The 24570-nt window shown below is 56.0% G+C and overlaps 11 protein-coding genes across 11 annotated transcripts; 4 read left to right on the forward strand and 7 right to left on the reverse strand.

Moving 5' to 3' along the window:
* Positions 1-110: 110 nt before the first annotated feature.
* MFIFM68171_10383 (uncharacterized protein) lies at positions 111-484 on the reverse strand (the record flags this gene model as incomplete). The annotated part of the gene is made up of 2 exons (XM_071065802.1): positions 111-141; positions 237-484. 2 exons carry the CDS (start codon positions 482-484, stop codon positions 111-113), a joined length of 279 nt encoding a protein of 92 aa, XP_070921903.1.
* A 1930-nt stretch (positions 485-2414) lies between these two features.
* MFIFM68171_10384 (Pathogenicity factor) lies at positions 2415-4064 on the reverse strand (the record flags this gene model as incomplete). Its single annotated transcript, XM_071065803.1, has 2 exons — positions 2415-3747; positions 3823-4064. 2 exons carry the CDS (start codon positions 4062-4064, stop codon positions 2415-2417), a joined length of 1575 nt encoding a protein of 524 aa, XP_070921904.1.
* Positions 4065-7482: 3418 nt separating this feature from the next.
* On the forward strand, positions 7483-8146 carry RPC19 (RNA polymerase subunit AC19; the record flags this gene model as incomplete). The annotated part of the gene is made up of 4 exons (XM_071065804.1): positions 7483-7689; positions 7750-7841; positions 7892-7968; positions 8025-8146. 4 exons carry the CDS (start codon positions 7483-7485, stop codon positions 8144-8146), a joined length of 498 nt encoding a protein of 165 aa, XP_070921905.1.
* A 188-nt stretch (positions 8147-8334) lies between these two features.
* Positions 8335-8987, reverse strand: MFIFM68171_10386 (NADH-ubiquinone oxidoreductase 14.8 kDa subunit; the record flags this gene model as incomplete). Its single annotated transcript, XM_071065805.1, has 4 exons — positions 8335-8502; positions 8605-8751; positions 8827-8888; positions 8945-8987. The coding sequence occupies 4 exons, from the start codon at positions 8985-8987 to the stop codon at positions 8335-8337; spliced, it is 420 nt and encodes a 139-aa protein (XP_070921906.1).
* Positions 8988-9336: 349 nt separating this feature from the next.
* Positions 9337-9783, forward strand: BUD31 (Component of the SF3b subcomplex of the U2 snRNP; the record flags this gene model as incomplete). Its single annotated transcript, XM_071065806.1, has 1 exon — positions 9337-9783. The coding sequence occupies one exon, from the start codon at positions 9337-9339 to the stop codon at positions 9781-9783; it is 447 nt and encodes a 148-aa protein (XP_070921907.1).
* Positions 9784-10149: 366 nt separating this feature from the next.
* Positions 10150-11031, reverse strand: MFIFM68171_10388 (Zinc finger protein 511; the record flags this gene model as incomplete). The annotated part of the gene is made up of 2 exons (XM_071065807.1): positions 10150-10569; positions 10642-11031. 2 exons carry the CDS (start codon positions 11029-11031, stop codon positions 10150-10152), a joined length of 810 nt encoding a protein of 269 aa, XP_070921908.1.
* A 769-nt stretch (positions 11032-11800) lies between these two features.
* MFIFM68171_10389 (Nonsense-mediated mRNA decay factor) lies at positions 11801-14985 on the forward strand (the record flags this gene model as incomplete). Its single annotated transcript, XM_071065808.1, has 4 exons — positions 11801-11874; positions 12003-12116; positions 12176-13041; positions 13094-14985. 4 exons carry the CDS (start codon positions 11801-11803, stop codon positions 14983-14985), a joined length of 2946 nt encoding a protein of 981 aa, XP_070921909.1.
* Positions 14986-15992: 1007 nt separating this feature from the next.
* ADO1 (adenosine kinase) lies at positions 15993-17385 on the reverse strand (the record flags this gene model as incomplete). The annotated part of the gene is made up of 4 exons (XM_071065809.1): positions 15993-16029; positions 16207-16702; positions 16770-17228; positions 17334-17385. 4 exons carry the CDS (start codon positions 17383-17385, stop codon positions 15993-15995), a joined length of 1044 nt encoding a protein of 347 aa, XP_070921910.1.
* Positions 17386-18141: 756 nt separating this feature from the next.
* RPL2 (60S ribosomal protein uL2) lies at positions 18142-19195 on the reverse strand (the record flags this gene model as incomplete). Its single annotated transcript, XM_071065810.1, has 4 exons — positions 18142-18267; positions 18327-18424; positions 18496-19024; positions 19184-19195. The coding sequence occupies 4 exons, from the start codon at positions 19193-19195 to the stop codon at positions 18142-18144; spliced, it is 765 nt and encodes a 254-aa protein (XP_070921911.1).
* Positions 19196-21286: 2091 nt separating this feature from the next.
* Positions 21287-23437, forward strand: MFIFM68171_10392 (uncharacterized protein; the record flags this gene model as incomplete). Its single annotated transcript, XM_071065811.1, has 4 exons — positions 21287-21514; positions 21614-21783; positions 21854-21983; positions 22046-23437. 4 exons carry the CDS (start codon positions 21287-21289, stop codon positions 23435-23437), a joined length of 1920 nt encoding a protein of 639 aa, XP_070921912.1.
* Positions 23438-23743: 306 nt separating this feature from the next.
* On the reverse strand, positions 23744-24376 carry MFIFM68171_10393 (uncharacterized protein; the record flags this gene model as incomplete). Its single annotated transcript, XM_071065812.1, has 2 exons — positions 23744-23929; positions 24017-24376. 2 exons carry the CDS (start codon positions 24374-24376, stop codon positions 23744-23746), a joined length of 546 nt encoding a protein of 181 aa, XP_070921913.1.
* Between the last annotated feature and the right edge of the window lie 194 nt (positions 24377-24570).

Here is a 24570-nt window from a genome sequence, read left to right on the forward strand (position 1 = left end):
AGACCTCCTGGGTAACGTTCCGGGCAAAGTATCGTCATCCGAACAACTGAACAACACCATGAGCGGAGAACTAGATCCATTACCAAGGTGTTGCTACCTCAGGGGTAGGCTTAGCAGCAAGTGTCTTCGCAGTAAGCCATGCTAGAAGTGACGCTGTCAGTTTTATTTTTTCTTCTTCTAGTATTCTTACACCTGGTTGCCAAGAACAAAGAACTAAGGGGGGGAAAGACACAGACCAGGTAATGCACGAGATAGCGACCCCGTTGTTGCACTGCACGCAGTAGCCGAACCGCTCGTAGCAGTCGTCACATCCGCGCCACTTGCAGTCCCGCTTCTCGAGGTCCGCGTTGGCGGTACGCTCGTTCAGCGCTGAGCAAGCCTCCTTGAGAGCAACGCCCGTCTCGTGGTTGGGCGTGAGCTGGAGGGCTGCGTGGGCCGAGGCCGCGGCGAGGGAGAAGACGGCGAGGATGTTGGACAGCTGCATGGCGTTTGATTTGCGTGGTCCGTGAGAAGAATTGGGTCGAGAGCCTGTGATGAGCGTGTGACTGATGTCGATAGCGACAGCGAGGATAGAAGCAGGAGGGTCGAGGTGCTACTTATACCTTTCTCGAGTCCCAGTGGACCTCCCTTGACCGAGAGATAGCAAACCTGAAGGAGGGCTAGGGACTCAATAGGCGTTTCTCATGATTCGTCGTTTCCCGACTTCTCGAAAACCAGTCCATCTCATTTGGCAACAAGGAACCTGTATGTACTGCTAATCTTGTGGCTAGGCGGAATCCTGCTACGTAAACCGTGAGAATCAGTCGGCTAGCACGGCAGCTTGGCCCTCTTTGATTCCTTCAAACGCTGATCAGCTAGCTGAAGGTTAGTCACCGAATCCTAAATGATGCCTTCGTCCTCTACGGCCTTGGAGGACTGGCACACCATTTTAGGGTAAATCGGTGCAGGAGGAATCAAAATACTATACGACCTTGAAGGACCGACATACCCTTTCAAGACAAGACGGTGCAGGACGAATAACAATACTATACGGCCTTCCTAGTAGGAGAAGTGTGCATCACGTTATTGTCATTTCTCGGCATCTGTTTAACGCCTGCCGCTAACAAGGGCCGCAGTAGACAACAGCCAGTTAGAAGCCAGAGACATGCATCCCTAGGTGATGTTGCATCCTGCCATCTGCGGCTACGAACGCTGGGTATCAGTGACGAGGATCTGAGTATCAACGAAGGCTCGATTTCTCTTTTGGGAAAGAGATGTGAACCATCGGTCATCTGAATACAGGAATAATACTCCCAGCACCGGAACTCGATACTTTGCCCAAGGAAGCGGAATGATGGGTCAACAAGACAACCCCAACAACTGCGCCATCTCAGACACATAGACACATAGACACGTTATGTAATAGTTAGCTAAGTATGTACTAAAACAGTCCACCTAAGAACAAGACCCGTCGCCTGGTCCAACTCTTGGGATCAACAAACCCCCTTTTTAAAAGCACATCTTTTATTCATCCACGAGTGCCCGTCCCTTGCTACATCCCCGACAGACGAACGTTTGGCATCCAACGTTCGCGGCCCCGAGATGACAAAGGGCAAGAAGCAGACAAAAACCGTTATCTCCAACGGCTCGCCCTCAGTCCCGTATGACCCAACCACCTCGAATTCCCTGCCGGATACCACACCTTCTGACTACCCAGCAGCGGGCGACGGGGCAGCGGGCGGTCAGGGACGGGAGCTCAGACGGATACCCTTCACATCTCCACCCCCTGTTTCCATCTCGCTTTGATTGTCATCTGGCTCCTTGGTCTTCCTCAAACCATATCAGCAATACTACTTCCCTGACGTCCCAAACAACGTGGGGGATACAGGGTAAACCGGCTCAAGGATCAAGCCGCACCGCCGGCATATAGCTAGACGGAGATATACTGCCGTATGCCCCTAAGGGGGGAAAAACATGAAAACGAACCTAAACGAGAGAGAGAGCGAGCGCACGCGCGTGTGTTTGTGTGTGTGTGTGTGTGTGAGAGAGAGAGAGAGAGAGAGAGAGAGAAGAAAGAGATAAGGAGGGAAAATGAATGAATATTTATGACAGATACACGCGCGTGTAAGAAACATGTCCTCCCTCCTGAAAGAAACCCCCCTTCCTTCCAATAAGTACTGCATTCACTGTACGCCCCACCGCACCCCACCCTTCATAAAAAAAGGAGCAAAGACAAAAAGAAAAAGGAAAGGGAACAAATATTTGCAGAGCAACCCCCACCCCCACTTACCTACTACCGTCAAGACATCCCATCAATAAGTGAAATATATCCAAAAAGGTCAACCCCATCCATCCATACCCAAAACTAGAGGGTCCCAATCCGACACCAGTTAAAGGGGAAAACAAACGAAAAAGACGAGACCACGGGGAGTGAATCATGAGCGCAATAAATCCCACATTTCCCCACAAAGCCTGATAAACGCCTCCCTCTTATGAGCCTCTTGCGCCGCCGCTTCCGGACTTTCCCTCGAGTCCCCACCGAACATCATCCTCCTCATGCCCGCCGGCCGGCCGTTCCCTAGGGGGGGGCTCCCGCCCTCTTCATACTCGGCCCTTCTTCGCTTTGTCGTCGTCGCCGACGATGGCGGCTGGCTGTGGTGATGATTGACTTGGTGGTTGTGGTTGCTATGATTGTTGCTGCTCGCGCTTCGGCTAGTAGCCGAATTGGTGTCAGCGAGCGGCCCGTGGTTATTATTATGATTAAGATGTTGCGGGTGGTGGTCCCGGGTAGTGGTAGTAGTAGCAGTGGTAGTAGCAGCAGCAGCAGCAGCAGCAGAAGCGTGAGGATGGTGATGGTGATGATGATGATGGTGATGCGGGGGCGACGGAGGCGTGGGGGGTTGGTGCCCGCCGTAGCGTACTAACTTTGGTAGGAGCTCCGGTCGTCCGCCCGCGAGCTCCACTTGCGCCTCCTCAGCCGACTTGTACTCTCTGGGCCTGCCCGGCGTCAGGGCCTGCTGCTGCTGCGCAGGCGGCGCCTGGTGGGGCGGGTGCTGCTGCGGCGGTGGCGGGTGGTGCGGGGAGGCGAGGGGTGCGCCGCGGCTCTGGCCTGAAAAAAGCCCGTGGCCGCTAGACTCGGGGTGGCCTGAGAGATTCTGGCCAAAGACGTCGGCGATAGGGGGCAGGCGATTGTTTGTCTGCGTGGCGGGCACGTGGTGGATGTGCGATGTACTCGAGAGCTTCGAGGGCTGATTGGTAATGTGCCGTGTAAGTGGGTGCGGGTGCATGCCCGTAAACGTCTGGCCGAGCGGCGCGGATTGTATCACCCTTTCGTTGGCAAACTGCTCGTGCGACGGCGCAACGATACTGAGACCTGGCGGAGCGCCGCGCTTGCGGGCTAGGCCCGGTGTCTTGGCCGAAAAGTGGCTTCCATCTTTATCCTTATCCGGACCGTCGCCCTTCGCCGACTGTTGTTGTAACCTCGCCTCGATGATTTGTCGCTGGTGGTCCCTGACCGTCATGCTGCGCTGCACGTTGGCGTTCATCACCGGATCCTGCGTAATGAAGCCAGGCGACAGACACGCCAGCCCCACCTCTTGGATATCCAGTCTCCCCTCTCGTGCCGTCAGCGGCCGTGCAGTGGCGGGGGAGACAATGTTTGAATTCTTGGAGAGGTCCAATTTCCTTGGTCTGTGTCGGGTTGTGGGCAGTTCGGGTGACCCGGGCTCTTTCTTGACAATGATTTTGGGACCTCCGGCGTTTCTTGATCTGTGCGCAATGGATTAGCTCAATTGCTCCCTCTCCCCGGGGGAGTGAGCTGATATCTAGGGAGAAAATGCTTACGCGCTGGGTGGCGATGATTTGTGTGAGTTGGTACTCGCGGCCGCCCCTTTCGGGCTGCCGCTGCCGGAACGTGGTGGTGGCGCGGGCGCATTCGATGCTGCCGGTGCGGCGGGAGCAGGCGGGGGTAGCGCTGCTGTCCTTTGGGCTGTCGGCGACGTTGTGGTGGGAGGCGGGATTTCAAGGCCAAAAGATGGCCTATCGTGGGGAGCCGGAGAAGGGGCCATCGCGACTGCGGTGGTCATGATCGGTGTGCGGGTCCGAAGAGGTTTGCGCTGGGAGAGACGTTTGAATAAAAAAAAAAAAAAAAAAAAAAGACCGAATGAGAATCGGTCAGACCAGTCCCGAAAAATGGGGGGGGCAGGCGTGCCAGGATCCTGAGACCTGGGATGCGTGTTGTGCGTGCGTGCGGATGGACGAAGCGAGGTGCGGCGGGAATAAGGGGTTGTTCAACACAACGAGACGGAAAGCCTCAAAAGCCCGGCTTCTCTTTTTCGTCCAGGGACGCTGGTGAAGTCGAGACGGCAAGTCGAGCTCGTGGAGAGGCGGAAAAGGCCCTCGAAAACCGAGACCGATCTGCGTGTGAGACGATCAAATTGTCAGATTATTTGCCAGGCCCGGAACAATAGTTCGAGCTGATGGTCGTCTGGGCGCTTCCAACGAGAGACTGGCGTGCAACACTGTAACAGTGCGAGGGCGCAGCGAGCGTGTCCAAAGGCTGCTGTGGGTTCCGTCGCGACGCTGCACCTTCCTTTTTGTGGCACTGCGGCCGGCGGCGCTTGCTGCGTTCGCTGAATCCGGGAGATGTCGTCGACTGGAAAACTTTTAAGGTGAAAAAGTCGTCCCAACAATGGCCTGTCCCGACTCTTTCTTGAACCGCTTTTCCGCCTCGATAGTGATATCAATCACTTTAGAGTGCGCCCCGTCAGTAAGCGATATCTGTGCCGGTGACACCTGTTCGTGTCAAGGCGAGCCCGCAAAAGTGCGTGTCACTCGGATTACCGTGGAGGTGAACCACCGGGGCGGCGCGATTGGGTTCTAGCGTCGGGATTGCGATGGGAGCAGCTACGAAGCAGACAATCACTTAGGGCGCACTGCAGGAGGGAAGGAGGAGAGAGGAGTAGAACGAGAGACTCGAGCAAGCGGCGGGCTGGAGATAAGAGGAAACGGGTTGCGGAAAGGGGATGGGATGAAAAAAGGATGAGGGGTTAGTAGGGGGGTGAGCTGTCTGTGAGACGGCGGCGGGATCTTTTTTACGGAGGCACTTTTACATGGACTGCACGTATATGGACAGCAACCACACCCCCCTCCCCCCAAAGCACCCCCGCGACGACGTCGTTTATGAAAGGGACAACGCAAAGTACACCCGGCTGACGCAAGTCGTGTGTGAGGTCTCGGGCGACCAGTCACAAGGCGTCAGGTGTAAGAGCAAGCTGGACGACTTGGGTCAGTGGTTCACTTTGGTTCTAGTGTTTGAGATTTGGCGTCGTGGAGCATCGAGTGGAGGCCTGCTAGCGAGGGGTCGGGCTTGGCCGTCGCTTCTGCCCACGGTAAGGCACGCCTACCGCAGCAGCATCCCCCACCCGGGGTTGGGCTGATATGGCTGGCGACCGCCAATTGACCAGCTGTTTTGCTGCGCCCTGCGGCGCTGGTGGCTCGATGGGACCGGCCAAAACCCCTCCATATTTTACTCCATGTCCCAGGAGGAGCGTGCAAGGAATTCAAGGAGGCCATCGACCTTTTGCGGATGTTTTGGATTGAGCAAGGTGGCCCCTGCCATTGGCAGAAGCTTGAGCGCCGCCGTTTCTCGAACCCCGGCGAGCCCATGCTCCTGCAGAGTCCCCGGCAGCCGCAAGAGCGCCGCCTGAAACGTAGTTTGTGCCGCCAGGGAGGCGCACCCAGGGCGGGTCAACCATCCCGCTCTGGCATCTTGTCAACGGTACACTAAGGTGGGCCCAACGCCGCTCCAGCGAGCAAACATTTCTGACTTACTGCGTATTATGCCGATTTTGAGATGGCCCGAGGCAATTAGCTGCCTGTAGCTTCTTGACTGCGCATCGCACTGATACCTGCCAGCGCCCGTCATAAACCTGGAGCCGCTGCAATCCAGCCGAGACACGGTTCAAGGGCTTGGGGATGCTCGATATAATACATGCAATCTCCCTCCCGCTCCGGAGACGGTTGTAAATGTCCCGTCTCGCCAGCGCAACACTGGGACCGCCACACTCTATGACAGTATGCGGTGCAATGACCGGAATGTTTCGGATACCTTTTGTTTTGTTTCCCGGAAACTTCACGCGCCGAGTCTCACCTTGACGGTCTAGGGCCCAACGCTTTGGGCAGTGTCATATCGACGACACTGAACAGCGCCGTCGAAAGATTCGGTGTTTGACGGTGGTCGGCGGTTGTACAAATAACTAAGGGGTAACAGTCCCCGTCGCATGGTCGGGTTGTCGATCTGGGAGTGCTGGAGACTTTTTGCTGCTGCGACATGCAAGGACGAGTGGGTTGGATCCGTGTTGTTCTGTTTCCGGTTTCCATTGTATCCTTTCACGGACCCCGTAATCCCCCGTCCGTACATGACAGAGTTACATGAGCACGGGCAGCAATCCCACAACGATTGGTATCCAGTCAATGTTCAGATCTATTTGCTATTTTTTTTTTTCCTTTTCCCGGCTCCAAACGACTTTCGATGGTGGAGGGTTGCATGTCCGTGTTGAGGCTGCAGCAGGGGGCTGGCCAATCAGAGGCGTCTTACGAGGCGGGCGGTTGGCCATCCTGAGACAGCCGGCAGAGGGTAGTGAGCCAAGCAATGGAAGGCGGTCGATGAGGGGCTGAAAAGTTGGGCAGCGCGATTGCATCGTCACCGTCTGGTCTTGAATGAGATGCATATGATAATCTTGTCCCTTTCACATCCAGGTCGAGCACAACAGGCGTATCTTAGGGGAATTACGAGTTTTTGATCTTTGCGCGTGGGGAATTGCTGCCCGACTTAGAGCGATACAAGTCCCTGTCGGCCCGGAACTGACCTTGCTTGCGAACATAATCATGTTCACATCTTGAGACCACCCATCCTTATCAAGTGCTCTGGATTATCACTGATGCACATGTCATTGATCTTTGTGTGGATGCAACCTTCTGTAGACTAGGCGCTGCTCATCCCTCGGGAACGTGCCAATGGGAGGCATGGGCGTGCGAAACCGTTGCCTCGGTTCGTGCTGCCGTTGGCTGTCCTAGCCGCTGTCAAACGGACAGCGGCGTACGTATGTACTACAGTATGTCGCTGCTAGGTTGAGTATTACATATTACATAGGCCCTCTTGACAATCTGGGGTTCTAGACCGGAATCGGATGCGCACTAGAACAAGCTCGTCAGCTATTAGAAGAAATATACCTGTAGTATGCTTGTTAGAATTGGCGGCTCCTCTGGTGCATCGAAATTCGTAGGAAGGGAAAGGTCAGTTCAAGGGGTTCGGGTGTGGACGGGGTGGCGGGGGGTATGACTAGTACTCTGGTGAGGGCTGAGATGGCCGCTAAAAATTCCAACGCCAATAAAATTTTCCGAAATCCGGGACTTCGAACTCATTTCCATGAAAGGCGGAATCTCCCACCTCACTCACCTAGCCAATATCTCATCACTGTGGCGGATATCCATATATCGAAAATGCCTACTAGGTCCAAGGCGAGAAAAGATGAGCCCTCTGACGCAGGGTCGGACGTTGTCATGGAAGAAGCGCCGACCTCTCATCAGCCCGAGAGCAAGGACGATGAGATGTCGGTTGACCAAGACGGAAATGATCAAGTAGAAGAAGCTGAGGACGATGAGTTTGAGGAGGAGGAAGAGGAGGAGGAGGTCCAGAGAGTCAAGCTGGTATGCCGAGTTTTCTGAATGCAACACGAGATACAAGGGACCCTATTGATAAGGCCACAGCTCCCTGGCTCAACACCGACTGCTGCCTCGTTTGAGTTTCTCAATGAGAGTCACACTCTTGGAAACGCCCTGCGATATGTCATCAACAGGAAGTAAGTTCCGGGTTTCTCTTCCACTGGTAATTGTACTAACGGGGCCTCAGCCCCGACGTCGAGTTCTGCGCATACGCAATCCCACATCCCTCCGAGGCAAAGATGAATGTCAGAATTCAGACATTCGGTAAGTTCATAATTGCCCTTAGAGGCTGGTAGCATACACATGCTAACAGGGCATAGAGGGCACGACGGCAATTGAGGCCCTGGAAAAGGGGCTGCGGGACCTGCAGGATCTCTGTGACGTCGTAACAGACAAGTTCATCGAGGCTCGCGAACGCTTCGCGGCGAACTCATCACCATAACTTTATTTCCTCGAGTTAAAAAAAGACAGGCTGGCGTTTCTGGCGTGGACTGGTTGCGGATATGGATGAATCGGGCACTCGTGGGTGGATGATGAGGATTGCGGCTTTTGGGCTGTTTTTACGACTTTTGATTGCCTTGATATACATTTAAGCAAGGGAACTGGTAATGACTTGTTCTAGTTGCGACCCTACATATGATATGTGAGCGCTGGATCCACGTGCATTGGGGGGTAGGCAACATTTACCTCCAGGAACCCAGTAATGAAATTTGATGGCAATCTCTTCTCCCCCCTGAAGTTCTCCTCCTTGAAAAATGCCATGATGTGGTTCGTCTGGCGCCAGAAGTTCATGGTTTCCTGTCGCAACCAAGTGTCAGCCCCGTCTGTTCGCCATGCTTGCGGATCGGCAGCGCCAGGAAGCTCTCCGTATCCTGGCTTGCCGTACACGGAACAGCTTACTTGGTAATCGGCATTGCTCTGGTGGAGAAGGACGTCCACTACTGGCAGCTTGTTGACGAACCGATGACGCTCAAACTCTTGCCTGATGCGGGAGCGGATAGCCGATACCGGGTGCGGAACCGAGTACATGGTTTGGATCTCGGGCGCCTAGATGGAGACATAGTTAGTTTGGCTGTTGCTACACCCATTTCAGAAAGCTCGCCCCCGCTGTATACCACATACCGCGCGGATCCAATCTCGATATGCCGCAAGCACTCGCCGCTTCGCGTCGGACCAATTGGCCGCTGCTGCTCATCAGTCGCCAGCCAAGCGAGGAATCAGATACCTGTTCAAGACTCACACTGCCGCGCGGTGACGGCGAATTGAGTGGGTGTGACTGCCATGACGGCCGAATTCGTCGTTGTCGTTTGGTCGGTTGCTTGTGATTGGAGTTGACGGCAGCGCTGAACTGGGCTGGCTTGCGCCGCGGGAAGCTTGGGCCATCCCCATCATGGCCCCTGCTGTGTCCCACTCATGAGTTTGCTTAGTCATTTTCCCGGAACCAAGGCTTCCCATACATCAGCAGTTGAACACCCCTCCGTTTCTTTCGAGAGAGTAACCACCTGGCTCTGTATTGATTTTCCTTCGACAACTACATCCCGGCCAGACTCGTCTGCGGGAATATCGAGGGTGAAAACCGACCCGATTACACATCTCAAAAGGCCAAAAAAAGAAAACAAAAAGAAGGAAAAAATGCCAGCCATCCGCCCCGCCTCGAAGCGCAAGCCGCCACCGGACGGCTTCAGTGACATCGAGGAGGACCTGCTGATCTTCAGCAACAAGATGAAGGATGCACAGAACACGCCGACCGACAACATACCCAAGCATCAGGCGCAGTGGCCCATCTTCCAGATCGCCCACCAGCGCAGCCGCTACGTGTACGAGCTCTACTACGAGAAGGAAGCCATCAGCAAGCAGCTGTACGAGTGGCTGCTCAAGAACGGCTACGCCGACGCCATGCTCATTGCAAAGTGGAAGAAACAAGGGTACGAGAAGCTCTGCTGCCTGCGCTGCATCCAGACAAAGGAGACAAACTTCAACTCGACGTGCGTCTGCCGCGTGCCGAGGGCCCAACTCAAGGAGGACCAAGATATTCAGTGCGTCAGCTGTGGGTGTAGGGGGTGCGCGTCGACGGACTGATTTGCCTGTCAGTCTTTCCCTTGGTTGGAGTTTGATGGACGTTGTCCTCTGAGAAGGAAAAGGAAAAAAAATCCAAAAAAATCGATGATACCAATAAGCTTTTATTCTTTTGTCAGGACTAATTAAGACTGTAAGAGTTGCCACCCTCCATGCAGGCTTCTTTCTGCAAATTGCTCACCGCGGTTAGGGAAGAGACGGCGCTGGTTAGAGGCAGGCTTGGCTGGAGGTTTTGGGTCTACGAACTGATGACACTCGAGGAGCATACCTATTGGGACGATCTGTCATTGTCTTCAAACCTCGATGGTGGTTCGTTCCGCTGTATCCCAGCAATTTCGAACCGAAGAGATTCTAGCTCGGGATAAGGGGTCACCGTTTGGCAAAACCGGTCCTCTTGCCGCGCCCGAATTGGACACTGAGCGGCACGAATCTGAGCGCCGACATGGCGTTGGACAGATCCTCCATTTCATGGTCTGCTTGCGGCCCTGGGCTTTTAACGCCCGGATCTACTGCCATATGATCATCTGTCGACGCCTCAGACTTCTCATCTGCAGTAGAAGGCTTGTGCCTCTCTTCTCTGGAGGACTCCTTTGGTCGTGGTGCTGCAGCGGCGCTCGATCTCTTGTGGCGGTGGCCACCCTCCAGCAGTAGAGACCGCCGCCCGTCGATGCCGTCCCGGGTCACGGCAAAGAAGAAGTTCTTCGGGTACATGTGCTTATCGATCAGGTGCATTTTCCGCTTCTGCGGTGTGCTGCACTTCCGCTCACAACTCTCCACAAAGCAGGAGTACTGAGAGGGAGGGGTAGGGTGTTAGTGGGCCAGCCGGCGGGTAGTTAGTGCGGGTTGAATCTAGAGACTCACCGTGCGCTCTCCTCGCTCTCGTTTTACTAGGACGAATGAGTCGTGCGTCTCTTCAATGTGTAAACCGAGTAGGTGGGCCGACGGGAAGTTCTTGCGGCATTGAGCGCAGCGGTTGGTGTGCTGGTTTCTATAATGCATCTCGTATTCACCATACGACGAGAACACCAAAGGCTCCTTGTGAGGCGGCAGCGAGCAGAGCATCTGAACACCTCTGTCGTTGTCGGGCAGGTCAAGCTCAGCGAGCTTGGCAGGGGGCTGCAGGGTGTTGCTGCCATCTCGGTTGCTTGGTATCAGTCCGTCATGGCTAATTCCTGCCATTACTGCCGTATTCCGAATCGTCGATACAGTTTCTTCCGATGATGCCTCCTCGGATTCGCGTGAACGCTTCATTTTGCGGACTTCAAAGTTCAAAGTGGAAGGAGATCGTGGACCAGGCAGGAGGTTACTTTCAGATGCCTTTTGTGCTTGGGCCGAGTTGCTTTTCTGTGGGTGGAGCAGTTTTGTGCTGCCGTTTCAAGTGACTACCGGAGATGTAGATCCAAAAGCGGTGACGGTGACGGTGACGTTGAGGCTGTTCCGGTTCTTATAAAGTTTCATGAAACAAGATTCACGGGGCGTGCAATGATGCGATCCGCTGGGTGATCAGCAAAGCTTGGGCTTGCATTGGTGCTTCGGGCCTCCTCGCTGATTGGCCACCCGCGGGCTTCTGAGCACTCCCCCACGGGCCGGGGAGCACTCTCTGTGGTCCAATGTCGTCGCAGCAGACAGCGGCGGGTCACTAGGCTGTGAATCGCTTCTTCTCTCGAACCCCCATGCGTTTTGTCGCGCATCTTTGGCCGCATACCCTCTGCACACGGGACCTGACGCCGGTTCTTGCTAGTCTCGCTCAAAGCTCTTTTTCCTCCTTCCAATGTGCTCACTACCAACGGCCAATCTGCCAGCCGCAACCCGCAGCGCCCCTCTTCGCAGACCCGCCAAAGAGAGCCAGTCAAGTTATGGACCGCCTGCAAAACCACAGTTATCCCACAACTCCGAGTGAGCCCAGGCCCTGAGCGTCGGCTCTTCCCATTCAGGCGGTACTACATATTCCAGATTACAAATTTTTTTTGGTTCCTTCGCCTGGCAGACAGACAGCTTGCGTAGCAGGGGCAACTCCGCGATGGCGTCAACCGCCGGGACCGCCGCAACGGCTAAGGCGCCTTTGGCAATACCACCGACGGACGAAACGTGGAAGTGAGTACCCTTCTAAGCTCGGTGCTCAACAGCCGATTTTCAATTGCTCAGACGCCGTCATGAGGCTTCATCGATGCGGCAGCCGGCCTTGCCATGTCCGAGTCGAGCCTGCTAACTCGACGGTGCAGGGCCGCGCAGAAGCTGCGCGTCGCCGTCTATAAGGAGCTGGAGCATATTCAGAATGGCGGCCCAAGCACAAACGAGGTGGCTCGTTTCGAGAAGGTCGAGAAACTGATGGAGAAGTGAGTCGGTATCGGCCTCGCCTCGACATCATGCCAGATTGATTAACCCACGGGATCAGCTACCGCCTCGCATGTATCGAAACCATTTGGCCCGACATCCGCGCTGCGAAAGAAAGGTCCGTCGAGGACGCACTCTGGCAGACCCATACCCAGGTCACCAAGACGTATCGGAAAGTGCTCGCCAGACTGCAAGGCCACGAGCACGCCGTCCTAAGACGGAAGCTTGAGCGGCTTTACTCGGCCTATCTCAAGACGGCTCAGTATTTTTACAAGGGGTACTTGCAGCGGGTTTGCGCCCGCTATGACATGGAAGATCTGAAACGGATCGCTCGTCAGGCCGAGCTGGACGAGATCCCCGTGCCGGATGCCGACAAGGTCGATGCCGCGGCGGCAAAGCTCGAAGAGATTGTGAGGGACTCGTGCCATAAAACGCTTATTTACCTCGGGGATTTGGCGAGATATCGCACTTTGCTGCGTCCAAAGGACCGCAAGTGGGAGGGCGCCCTGGCCTACTATTTCCTGGCGAACGACCTGATACCTGAATCTGGATACGGCCATCACCAGTGCGGAGTGATCTACGTTGAGGCCGAGGACCATCTCCAAGTTGTCTACCACTTTTACCGCGCCATGGTGTGCGATATGCCTCACCCAAATGCCCCGGCGAACCTGGAGCGTGAGTTCCGCGATCTCCAGAAGCGGAAGGGTGGCGAGATCAAGCATGCCCTGGCGACTTGGTTTGTCAAGCTTCATGCTTTTTATTACCAAGGAAAGGAGTTCGCCGAACGCAAGGAACTTGAGAGCGAGGTCGACCATCGCCTTGCACTGGCGATGAAATCGGGGACGGGTCTTGGTTCCGAGACGGACTTGCTCAAGATCATCCTTGTCAACATAACAGCATATGCTATCAGCCAAGAAAAAATTCGCGGTAAGACGCTCTGTGCATTTGCCGACCATGTTCTGTTTCTAACTCGATATAGCGAAATGGACCGAGGAAGGGTCTCGCTCTTGCCAGTTCATTCTGCTGCTGAACATCCGAACTATTCACACGATATCACGGCTGCTCGGAGATGAGGTTGCGGACCTTATCCAACGCAAAACAGCAGAGAGCCCTGCCTCTGCTCAAAAGGAGGTCGAGACCAGCTTCACCCCTACGTTCACCCGTATCCTACCACTTCTCCGCGTCTATATGGCCTGGCTCTGTGCGTACGGCTCAGAGCTAGTGGATTTTCGGACCCATCTCGAACCGCAGTTTGGTGCCATGTGTTTGACACTGAGCAATACTCTGACTCTCTTATTGGAATTTCTGGGCGCCGGCAAGTTTGGATCTACAGTGTCCTGGCGTTTTCCCGAAGACGAGATGACTCTTGGCATAAAGTGTCTGAATGGGCCGGATCTTCACGATGGTTGCCAGCTGTACTACGATGCGTTCACACGCCAGCCGAAGCCACGCCGGGAAGATGTCCCTGTTGCCGAGCACACCGCTGACGATGTCACGTTCACCCGCTCATTGGACGTTGTCCTCTGTGCTGTTGATCTGTCCGCCCCCGAGTCCAAGTTTCCATTCACCACTTCCACGGTTACAAAAGGACCACGGGAACATACGGCGATTGTGTATCTAGAGGGCGGCAAACCAGATCCCACCCAGCGCTTGCAAGCAGCCCAGCCCGTGGCTGCGACGCCATCGGCCATACCTGCCGGCTTGGAGCAGCAACATAGAAAGATGCCAGCGCCACCGAGTCTGTGCGAGTCTAATGAACTTTCTGAAGACCGGGAGTTTTATGGACCGAGCCTGGGACAGGCGCGGAGCCGCGCGCGCAGAGTGCAGGCTGCACCGGCGGCACCAGTCTCTGAGTTCCCAATGGAAACGCACCTCTTCCGAGTTCTTAACGATTTCTTGGTCCCTCCGGAATCCGCGCCGACAAGGAAGCCTGAAACGCCAACGCGGCCTCTTGCACATCCAGCCGCCACGGCGACGGGTGAGGACCCCGGTGCTGCAACCTCAACTAGCCCGGGGCCTGGCTCAGCCGGTATGAAGGCAATCCCGACCCTGCCCTGGAATTACTTCTACACTCCGGCACCTGTCGACTCGGCTTTGCAGAGGTCGAGCATGAGCGGGGCAGCTCCTGGCTGGAGCGCAGACGGCCCGGGATCCTCACGGCCGGCAAGCTCGGGCAGCAGAGCTCAACTTCGAGCTGGCCCAAGCGCTGGTAACCTGCTCTCGAGCCAGGCCCACAGCCGGCATGGTAGTCCAGGCCGAACGATGCCGCTGGAAGATCAGACGGAAGCACTCCGCTCGTTGGCTTTGAGAGGACAGTTGAATGACAGCACCAACCTGCATGCATACGGTACCCGCGGAGTTTGGCCGGGGATCGATGAAGGCTCGGCCAACAGTGGAATGGCATCTAACACATTGCGGTATAATCCTTGGGGCCCTTCGGCGGCAGATCCGTGGCAAACAGGCCAGAGCCAGCAGTCGTCTGCCTTTGGCCGTGTGCCTAACTCATCCTTTTCGACTCTCCAATTTTCCGAGAACGGCTCAAGTCTGCCGCCAGTCAACAGCCCTTTGGGCATGCCGCCACGAGGATTGCAGAGATTTGCTTCGCAGGGAGTACCGTCTTCAATGGCCGCGGCAGCTGCGCATTCTCCTTCGTCACCTAACCATCTTCGAGCCGTCTATGGCGCTGACCCCACCATAGCGGCGCTGTACGCTCAACAAGAAACTCTGCTGAGCACCACCTCGCCCTGGTCTGATACCGCTCGCATGCCGAGAGCCAGTGCGGCGGCCCAACCTATCCAAAGGCCCGCCCCGGGCGCCAGTGACAAGGTGGAAGGAAAGAAGCCGATGATGCAGGGTATGCCTAAGCGTTGATCCGCTCACCCTCTTCTAGCTGGCTGGCCTAAACTGGACCGTGCCATTACGGCTTGTCAGCCGCGAGATGCACAACATTCTGCTATTACTGCCATTGCATACGCGTCGAGCGTTGGATAGGATGGTGGAGTTTAGCGGCTTGTCGTGAACGGCAGCACAAGATATCGCCTACCCTGGGCCCAGTGATTACGTCGAGAGGGGAAAATATCCCGTTCTCGGCCGCTTGGGCCAGAGCAGTGTAGCAGAACCAACCCCCGCTGACGACACATGCCCACCCAAATCACAACACGGGCGACCTTCGCCTCAGCGCTCTTGATCAACTGACAGTTTGACCAAAGCGGAGGCCCGTGCCGCAAAATAATTCTCCACACGCTACTCGCCGCATGCCGCAGTGGAAGCTTGTCAGCAGCAGCAGCAGCAGCAGCAGCAGCAGCGGCGGCGGCGGCGGCGGCGGCGGCGGCGGTAGCGCATCAGCGAGCACATCAACACCATTTGACTTGATTCAGCGGACCGAGCAGATTTTTACACGCCCAATGACAAAAACGCGCTCTTTCCCTCCATCTCTTCCTCTCATGTCCTATCCAGCAGTCGTTCCTGGACGTATTGTTCGTGAAGAGACGAGTATTTTAAGGGGGGGGGCCCATGAAGTTGAATTTCGGCTGTTTTGAACAAACAGAACAGGAAAAAGAAAGAACAAAAAAAAGAAAAATAGGAATCCAAAGTCGTCCCAAGCATTCACAAACCTTACCACAGATCACACACGCCCTTAATATGCCCGTTGTTGAAACCTTCTATCCCCGCCTGCCTGTAATTTTTTCCCCCGTTTACTTATGCAAAGTTAAGTTGCCCCATTTCAAAACGCCTTACTGCCTACCTGCCTGCTTTGCCAAAAAAAGGAAAGATGGGCGATCTTCCCATGGGTTGAATGGTTTTATGTTACTGGGACGGAGAGAGACCCGCTGAAGGGTTTTAGGGTCGATGTGACGCATATTTGTCAATCCACTCCTTTACTTGCGCGAGTATGTCTGCTTGGGGAAGGGGTAGCTGTGGTTTGGAAGGGTGGTCAGTGAACGGATTGGTGTGAAAGATGGGGGGGTGGCGGATGGGAGGAAGCGGAACAGGTTGTACGCAGAATAATTACGTCGCAGCTTTGGCTTTGCACGCAATGACAGATTTCTCTGGGCTGAGCACGTCTCATAAAGCAAAAAGGGGTGAACTTACGAAGGACCAAGCTCCTTGATGCTCAGACGAGCCAGCCACTGGCCCATGTCGACGCACTCGGCCAGCGGGCGGCCCTCGACGATGCCCGCGCAGAAGCCACCGGCGAAGGCGTCACCCGCGCCGTTGGTGTCGTTGATCTCTTCCTTGGGGATCTCGTGCACGGGGTACTCCTTGACCTCGTCCTCGCCCTGGACAGCCACCACGGTCGGCTCGGTGCCCTGCGTGATGACGGCGACGCGCTTGCGCTGTGTGTTGACCTTTGGCAGGTTGGCGAGCGCCTTGGCGATCTCCTTGACGTCCTTGGTGCCCAGACCGTGCGAGTCGGCGTAGGCCTCGGCCTCGGCCTCATTGCCGATCACGTAGTCCCAGTAGGGCGCCGACTCGTCCAGAGGCTCCTTAAAGAACTGCGGGATGAAGGGCGCTGAGAGGGACAGGATGAAGGGCCGATTCTTGGAGGCGGCCTGCTTGGCCAGCTCCATGATGGCCGGGGGACAGACTGGGAAAGCATCGGTTAGGTACTGGGCTAAACAACGACGGCGGGGAAAGGGTGATGGGGGCCTAACCTGTAAAGTGGTAGCCGCCGATGTAGTAAGCCTCTGCATTCTCAACGAGGGCCCAGATATCCGGCCGCTTGAGATGCTCCAGGTCGTAGTGGTTGGCGGCGCCCAGGTCGGTGACCATGCTGCGGTTGTGGCCAGTAATGACGACGCCGCAGCGTCCGGTGGGGATCTTGGGGTCGACGCGGTACTCGACGCGCAGACCGGCCTGCTTGCAGGCGTCGCGCAGGATAGCGGCGTACTTGTCGTCGCCGGCGCCGCCAAGGTAGACAACACTGTTGGGCGGCAGCATGTACTGCGCGCCGCGGGCCGTGTTCTGGGCGGCACCGCCGGCGATCAACTTGGCATCGTAGTTGTTGAGGAGGTCCTCGTAGATGTCCAGGTGCTTCGGCTCGGCCAAGATGGCGTCATTGGCCTTGAGGCCGTACTTCTGGAGCAGCGCCTCATTACCGAAGCCTTGGATGTCTAGGGAATTTTTGTCAGTCGGGGATGCGGAGAGCCAACAATTCGCGAGTCAGGGGAGCGTAAGAGGAGATAATGGCCGAATTGGCCGGCAATCTGGATACTTACCGAGGAGAGGGTTCTCTAGACAGAGCAGTCTGAACTCCTTAGTAGACGCCATTTTGCTGAGCCGACGATTGTGGAGTGGTGAAGAACAGTGGAAAGGATTTGTACCCCTCTTGGTGGTCGATGCTGGAGAGAAGCTGACGGAGAGGCGGGGCAGCAGTGTGGTGGGGCTGAGACGGCCACCGTCGGCGAATTCCCCTTTCGAGAAAAGCTTCTTGGTAATAAACCCGGAGTGATAGAGGGGCTTGGCAAAGGACGTGGAACAGCTCGCCGGCCCGATACGGAACATTTTGAAGGACCGGAGAGCCCGAAAAAAGGGGGAGGGGAAGGACTATTACTGTTATCGTATTGCAATCCGAATCTCCCTTGGACAAGCTGAAAAGGAGTGGATTAAGTATGCCACCATCTGTTGACGTCAGGACACGGAGCAGAGCAAGACCTGCTCGTCTCGATAGCTCAGCCGAATCATTCCCGAACACCGAGCTCACTCACATCCAGTCATGGCTCAATTAAGATGCCTCGCTTATCATCCCCGAAGCGAGGAGTGCGCCTCCTTGATTCCCAAGAGTGTTCCGTGACTGCATTTGCCGGCTCGGCTTCTCCCTGCGACTCCGGACCTATCCGAGTACATTGCCCCCTTAAACAAGCCTCGCTCCTACCGCGCTTGGGAATCCTTTTATTCATTCACGGCCATGAATGCTTGCAGAAAGAGCAAGTCTCCCGTCCGCCTTCGCAGTCCCATAACTACAAAGCAGCAAAAGACCAATGCAATCCGATGAACCCCTTGCCCAGATGTAGAACCATGAAAGCCTTACTCCTTCGTCTTCTGGGTACCACGCAGCAGACCCGTCCTTCTCGCAGCAATAAGACCCGCCTTCTGACCCTGGGCTGCGTACCTCGAGATTGTCGACGCCTTACCAATATGTTGGTGGTTACCCTGTAGCATTGTGTCAGATATGCATCGTTCCGGCATCCTATGGAGCTCCCAGCACTTACACCACCGTGAGGATGGTCGACGGGGTTCATAGCAACACCACGAGTCTTGGGCCAGCGGTTCCGCTTGACGGCGAACTTGTGCTTGGCACGCGAGGCCTCTGTAATGAACAGGTCAGAACTGCTATTCCAGGCTCCCAGCCATCCTTCCACCATGGGCGCGAGAACGTACTCAGGAGGGGCTTGTCTGCTCTGCCGCCACCAGCAACGATACCAATCATGCCGCGGGCGCTGCTGCTGACGACCTTCTTGGCGCCCGAAGGGAGCTTGATGCGTGTCTTGCCCTCATCGGGGTTGTGGCCGATAACGGTGATGTAGTTGCCCGAGGTGCGACCGAGAGCGCCGCGGTCGCCAGCCTTCTCCTCGACGTTCGAAACGACGGTACCTTCGGGGACGGAAGCCAGGGGGAGGACGTTGCCGACGGTCAGGGAGGCGTTCTTGCCAGCGTAGATGAACTGGCCGGTGTACATGCCCTCGTTGGCGATGAAAGTCTCGGTGACCTTCTTATACTTGTAGGGCGAGTTGAAAACGACGTGGGCGAGGGGGGCGCCACGGCCGGGATCGTGGATGATATCCTTCACAATACCCCGGATGTAGCCATGGCGCTCGGCATAGTCGAGGCTGCGGAACTTGGCGGGGGCCTTCCGGAGGCGGGTGTTGGCAGTGAAGATGCTGCCACGGCCCTTACGCTGGTTGCGGATCTGGATGCGAGAAACGCAGAGGTTAGCATTGTCATCTCCATTGTGTGGCTTCGAGAATCGCGAATTGGACTCTTCTCAATCGGTCGATGGCCGTAATCGAAATCTCGGTGCCGAATCGAGTCGAGGACTTTGGAAACTGTGATGATGAGGTGGACTTACGACGCGACCCATGTTGCCCTTCCTACCTTGGAAACGTAGAAGTGAGGGACTGGGTTGACTCGGTGGTTGAAGGAGGTTGAGGTTGCGACTACGAGGGAAGCTCCAAATCGATGAAGCGATATTTTTCCAAATTTCTGTGTGGACTGCAGCCACTGCTGATTAGTTGTGGCTGAGCGAGTGCCCTAACGCGGGGAGTGGTGTGGCGCTACGAAGAAGGCCCTTGTCGAGCGCTGACGTAAGGCTACCCACTGGCCCATTCGCCCTCTAGTCTCCCCACCTTAGAGCATAACAGGGCAGGTACGTCTTCGGTACGCGGTTCAACATGATTGTTATGATCCTCTTTTTTCTTTCTCTCTTTCTGTCTCTCTCTATGTCTCTCTTTCTTTCTTTACATTTTTTTTTTCTCTACTGAATGCCTCTTCCGCTTAATAAAGCATCGCATGTTCATATGGAAACCTGAGTTGGACCTTCCATGCAAGCGCTTCTCACATATCCCGAGTATACAGTGCCACTTGCTGACAAAGCACCATATTAACACGGTTCGCGAATACGCCGCTCGGCTGAAAGAAGCATGCGCCCCGTGTTCCCTAACCTCGTACCTCCTCCGCCTCGCAACCTCGCGGAATGAACTCTCATCCAGGGATTGGGGCAGCGCCAATCAACACTACGTCAATCCTGCAAAATGGAGTAAAACTATCATGATGTATGATATGCAACGGTTTTTGCGTTGTATCTGTCATAGATGGCCTCTTGCTAACGATGGCTAGGTCCTCATTCTGCTCTCTTCTATGTGAACGAATGCTCGGTTACTAGAGAGCTTTTCATTGAGGTTGTGACGTTTTGACGAAGTTGGGCCGGCATTGTTCATGGTTCCGATGTGCAGGCCCGGTTGCAAGTGAGATACCTGGGTCGCGCTCCCAAATCTGATGGAGCCATGGGGAATGCAGGCCACACCAGCCATGGGCGGATCTCAAACGGTCAATCACTTTGCTGCCTTTTGCAGACACCACAGGCCCGAGTGCAAGTGCAAGCCACGCGCTGAAGGAGTCGGGGCACTGGACCAGCCTTATTGCAGGATCCCATTCTGGGCGCCATGCTGCGAGTTTTCCAACGGTCGCGCGCCAAATCCAACAACTTCAGGACAAGTGTCGTTTCATTTTGCTGCTCATGGTTGAATTCATGGCTGAACAAATCACTTGGACGCCCGTGAAGCTACCGAGTTTTGGTAGTGGAGATGGGTGCATGGTTTCTATGCTCCTCGCCTGGGCGGCTTGCTTCAAAATGGGGGACGGGGATGGTCGCCTTGCGGCAAAAACCACTGAGGTTGCCCGCTGAGGCAATATCACCACTCAGCTGAGCAGAATCGTGGCCTTGGGTCGCGCGCAACACCAAGGTGCCGGAGCCGGATGGGAAGAACACGCCAAATTTTGGGCCTCGGGGCAGGACTGCTTAGTCAAAAATCGGCCGCTAAGCAGCGTTGGAGTCCCACTCCACTATCGCTCACGATGTCACAACACTAATGACCAGGTATCATCTCGTCGACTTTGGACCTACCCAGCAAGAGTTTCTGGCATGATGAGCGGCATGTGGGTAGTGTCGGGTAACCGGTCTGCTTTTATTTTATTTTATTTTATTTTATATTTTTGGGCTTGGCTGTGGAGGGAATGCCGGGGCTATCTGAATGGGGTCGGTGTTTGCCATTGCGGGATGAGCTCTCTGGGATGGTTGTTGAAGCTTTGGCAAGGAGGAGTGCGGTGGCGAAAGGTGTTGATGGGATCGAGACAGGCTGGGGAGCTGGGAAGTAGCAGCAAAGCCAGATAACTGTCAGCCTCCGCTGGCATAGGCAGCCTTGTGGACAGGAAGTACGATTACAACATACTATGCCGAAGATGTTTTCAGTGAATCGACCTATCATGTGCCTTGAGCTTTAAGAGCGGTAGGCTGGGAAGGGCCCTGGGCCATTGTCGGCCGGGTACGTAATTTCTTGCAGCCGATCTCTCTCCATCAAAGTGCTCCTCCTCCTTCCCTCCTCCACCTCACGCGTGCCGTGCCTTGCCCTCATCAAACGCCCATCAACCAAAACTCGTCTTAACGACGTCCAAAATGGCCGACGACGATTCTTCAGAACTGTCTTCGATTTCTTCCCTCTCCGAGCCCCCTTCCGACATTGAATCCGACATCCAATTGGAGGAGCGACAGGGCATCCGGAAATTCTTCCAAAAGGTCGACCACAACCCGGCCTTGGAGCCCAAGGACAAGACGCCCCCCAGACCCAAGAGGGAGCCCTCGCCACCGCACGAGTATGTGCTAGCCGATAACCCAGACATTGCTGTACGTATCTACGCCACTATTCGCGTCTTTACAGTGTTGCAACGCGAAAGATCGCGCCTGCAACGTGGGAGAGGCCCAAGCTAACTTTGGCACTTGCAGTTCATTGTCATGTTCCGTGCCCGGTTCACCGAAGCGTTTCCCAAGAGTCTGGCCAATTTCGGGCCTCAAGAGCTCGAGCGCGATGTTGTCGAGACGATCCCGGGCGAGCGTGTCGAGCACTTTCTGTGCGCACTGCTGAGCCTCCTCTTGAACCGCAAACAGGATGTCAAGTGCGTCACTTTCTTGCCCAACAGCGAATAATAGCTGGCTGTTCGATCGACTGACTCTTTCCATCTATAGACCTGGCCATTACAATCGCGCGCTTGAAGAAGCCGTACAGACGCACAAGGGGCAGTGGGCGAAGGACTGGGAGAGCCAGAACCCCCTCTCTGGCCAGGCTACTTTCGCCTCCATGACGCCAGTGCAACGGGTACGTACTTCGGCCGCCGAGTGCGTCTACCGCTAGGTCCGTTGCTAACTTAAGCTCATTAGCTCACGCTGCTGCGCACCCTCGTGCAGTGGACCCTTTCGTCATCGGATGCGGTCAGGGCGATCATCGCGCAGCAGTACAAGAACCGGCATGACGACGACCTAAACATTCCCTTGAGCGTGCAGCCTTGGGGAAGTGACGGTGACAAGCGGCGGTACTTCTTGATCGAGGGAAACGACGATACCTCGTTCCGCGTGTACAGGGAAAGCAACCCTGCCGGCATACAACGAACATGGTGGAGCGTTGCGGGCACTATCGACGAGCTCAAGACGCTCAGCGAGAAGTTGGAAACACAGGATGGCGGTCCCAAAGCGAAAGCATTCTCCAAGAGGATCATGAATAGCATACCCCGGTTCGAGGCCACCGAGGAGAAGCGGCGGCGTAGAGAATACCGCCAGATGCGCAAGGAGCAGTTCAGACGCCCGGAACCGGGTTTCTCGCTCTACGAGGGTCGCACAAGGGGAAAGCGCATGAAGTACACGTATTCTGACGACGAAGCCGACTTCTCAGATTCCACGGCGCGCCGTTCGACGCGCAATACCAGGAACCATACGCCAGCAGAACCGAGCGGCCCAGTCACGACCGCCAGCGGGAGGCAGGTTAGGGCGCCGAATCGCCTGAACGCTGACAACGCCAGCAACGGGGCTCCCAGTGCGTCGACGAGCGTGCAGGGAGACGCCTACGGCGAGGATCCGGAGCTGAAAGACGAATCTCTCAGCCGCACAGGGCGCCCACGCCGATCTGCCGCTGTCAATCACGGCATGAACGGTTGGGCGTCCAAGAAACGGAAGAGCGAGGAGTACGAGTCGGACGAAACCGAGGAGGGGAGCGAGCCCGACTTTGGGGATGACGAGGAAGATGAGCACGTCCCGGACGACGAGGATGAGGATGAGGAGGAGTTCGAAGAGGAGGCGCTGATGGATGAAGAGCTTGACAATTCCGCGAGCTCTAGCTTCATGTTCAAGTTCCCCATCCGGGTCTCCTTTGACGAGAACAACAAGGTGCGGCAGATTCCCGGACCGCCGGTTGTTGCCGACAAACACAAGCACCCTAGGGCGGCGCACAGGAATGTTGTGATGAGCGACGAGTCCGAGTCTAGTGATGTCGGCCGGGAGACCAAGTTTGAGCCGGAGCCGGAACCGCCAGCGGCTGATGTGATTGCGGTTGCGACGAAGGGGGCGACTGCGCTTGGGCTTGGAACGGATGCCGGCAAGCCAATTCAACCTGTCGACAACCGCACGGCTGATGCTGGCAAACCCGCAGCAGATGCCGGGAGGACGGTCAAGTCTCCCCCGACCCCCACGAGCGAGCCCTCGACATATCTGGCTTTTAGGGGTAGCCCGGACATGCCGAAGTCTGTCAGTCAGCCGGTCGATGTACGGTCGCCAGAATAGGCGCTGCTGGGGGTCTGCTTGAGTTCTGCTTTGTGCTGGAGAACGGAGTTAGGGGGGTACGGAAAGACACGAAAGGAGTCAGCCGCAGCGGGAAGATACTTTTACGGAGGTTCTACCTGTATCCCGAACAAGGGAGCTTCCAAGCCATAGCCGAGATGAAACGGCGAGCTTGATTAGGCAGCGCTCAGATTCCCAGTCCTGAATAGAATTATCTACTTGAAAAAGCAAGTGAGAGCAGTCTCTAAGCCTACAGGTTACAGGTTCCACATCTGAGCTCCCGGCAACGATTGCCCTGCCGCGCTCTCTCTACTTCACCCGCCTCAGAAGGCCGGCCTTGGACTCGGGCGGTATCGGCCAGTTATTCACACCCCACCACCATCGGCGCACCCGCGCCCCGATCGACGACCCGCTGAGCCGCGCATTCCGGTTCCAGTACTGCCAGCCGCAGATGGCCAGGTTGTAGAGAATGCCCTGCACGAAGGGCATCATCATCTGTTCCCACGCGAAGCACAACTGTCAGTACAACACACGGCCTAGTCTGCTGCGCCCATTGGGTCAGGGTTGGCAGGCCAGTCTTACCTGGTCCCTCACCGTGATCCACCCGACCCTCCACCACGTGTCTGCGTCTCGTATGCTGTGCAGGTAGCTCTGCTCGAAGCGCAGGTCGGGCATGGCCGGGAGTTGGTGGTGGTGGTGGTGGTGGTGTGCTCCTCGGGTATGGGGCCTGATGCGCGAGCGGTAGAGCTCCTCGTCATCATCCTCTACCTCGGTCCCGTCGTCGTCAATCCCGCCATCGTCGGGGAAGACGGGCTCGAGGTGGACGGGCTCCTTCTTGTCGGCGGCTGTCGACGGATTCAGATCGTGCAGCGGTGACGGGTCGCGCTTGAGGTGCGCTGTCTGGAGGGTTTCGGCAACTTGGAGGGGGACGGAGGAGGCCATGGCTGGTTGTGGTAGGGTTTGTGGGTTTTGGCGGTGCTGGCAGTGATGTGCGAAGCCGCCAGCCGTTGCGGTTCAGTGGCTTGATTCAATGGGGGTGGAGGTAGGTTGACCGTTCAGTGCATCATAGCTTTGACCCCACAAATCGCGACTACGCAGTGATAAAGTCCACCTCGAACCGCCAGCGCTAAATCCAG

This window comes from Madurella fahalii, assembly GCF_045866475.1.
Source record: "Madurella fahalii IFM 68171 DNA, scaffold_6, whole genome shotgun sequence".
Classification (NCBI taxonomy): domain Eukaryota; kingdom Fungi; phylum Ascomycota; class Sordariomycetes; order Sordariales; genus Madurella; species Madurella fahalii.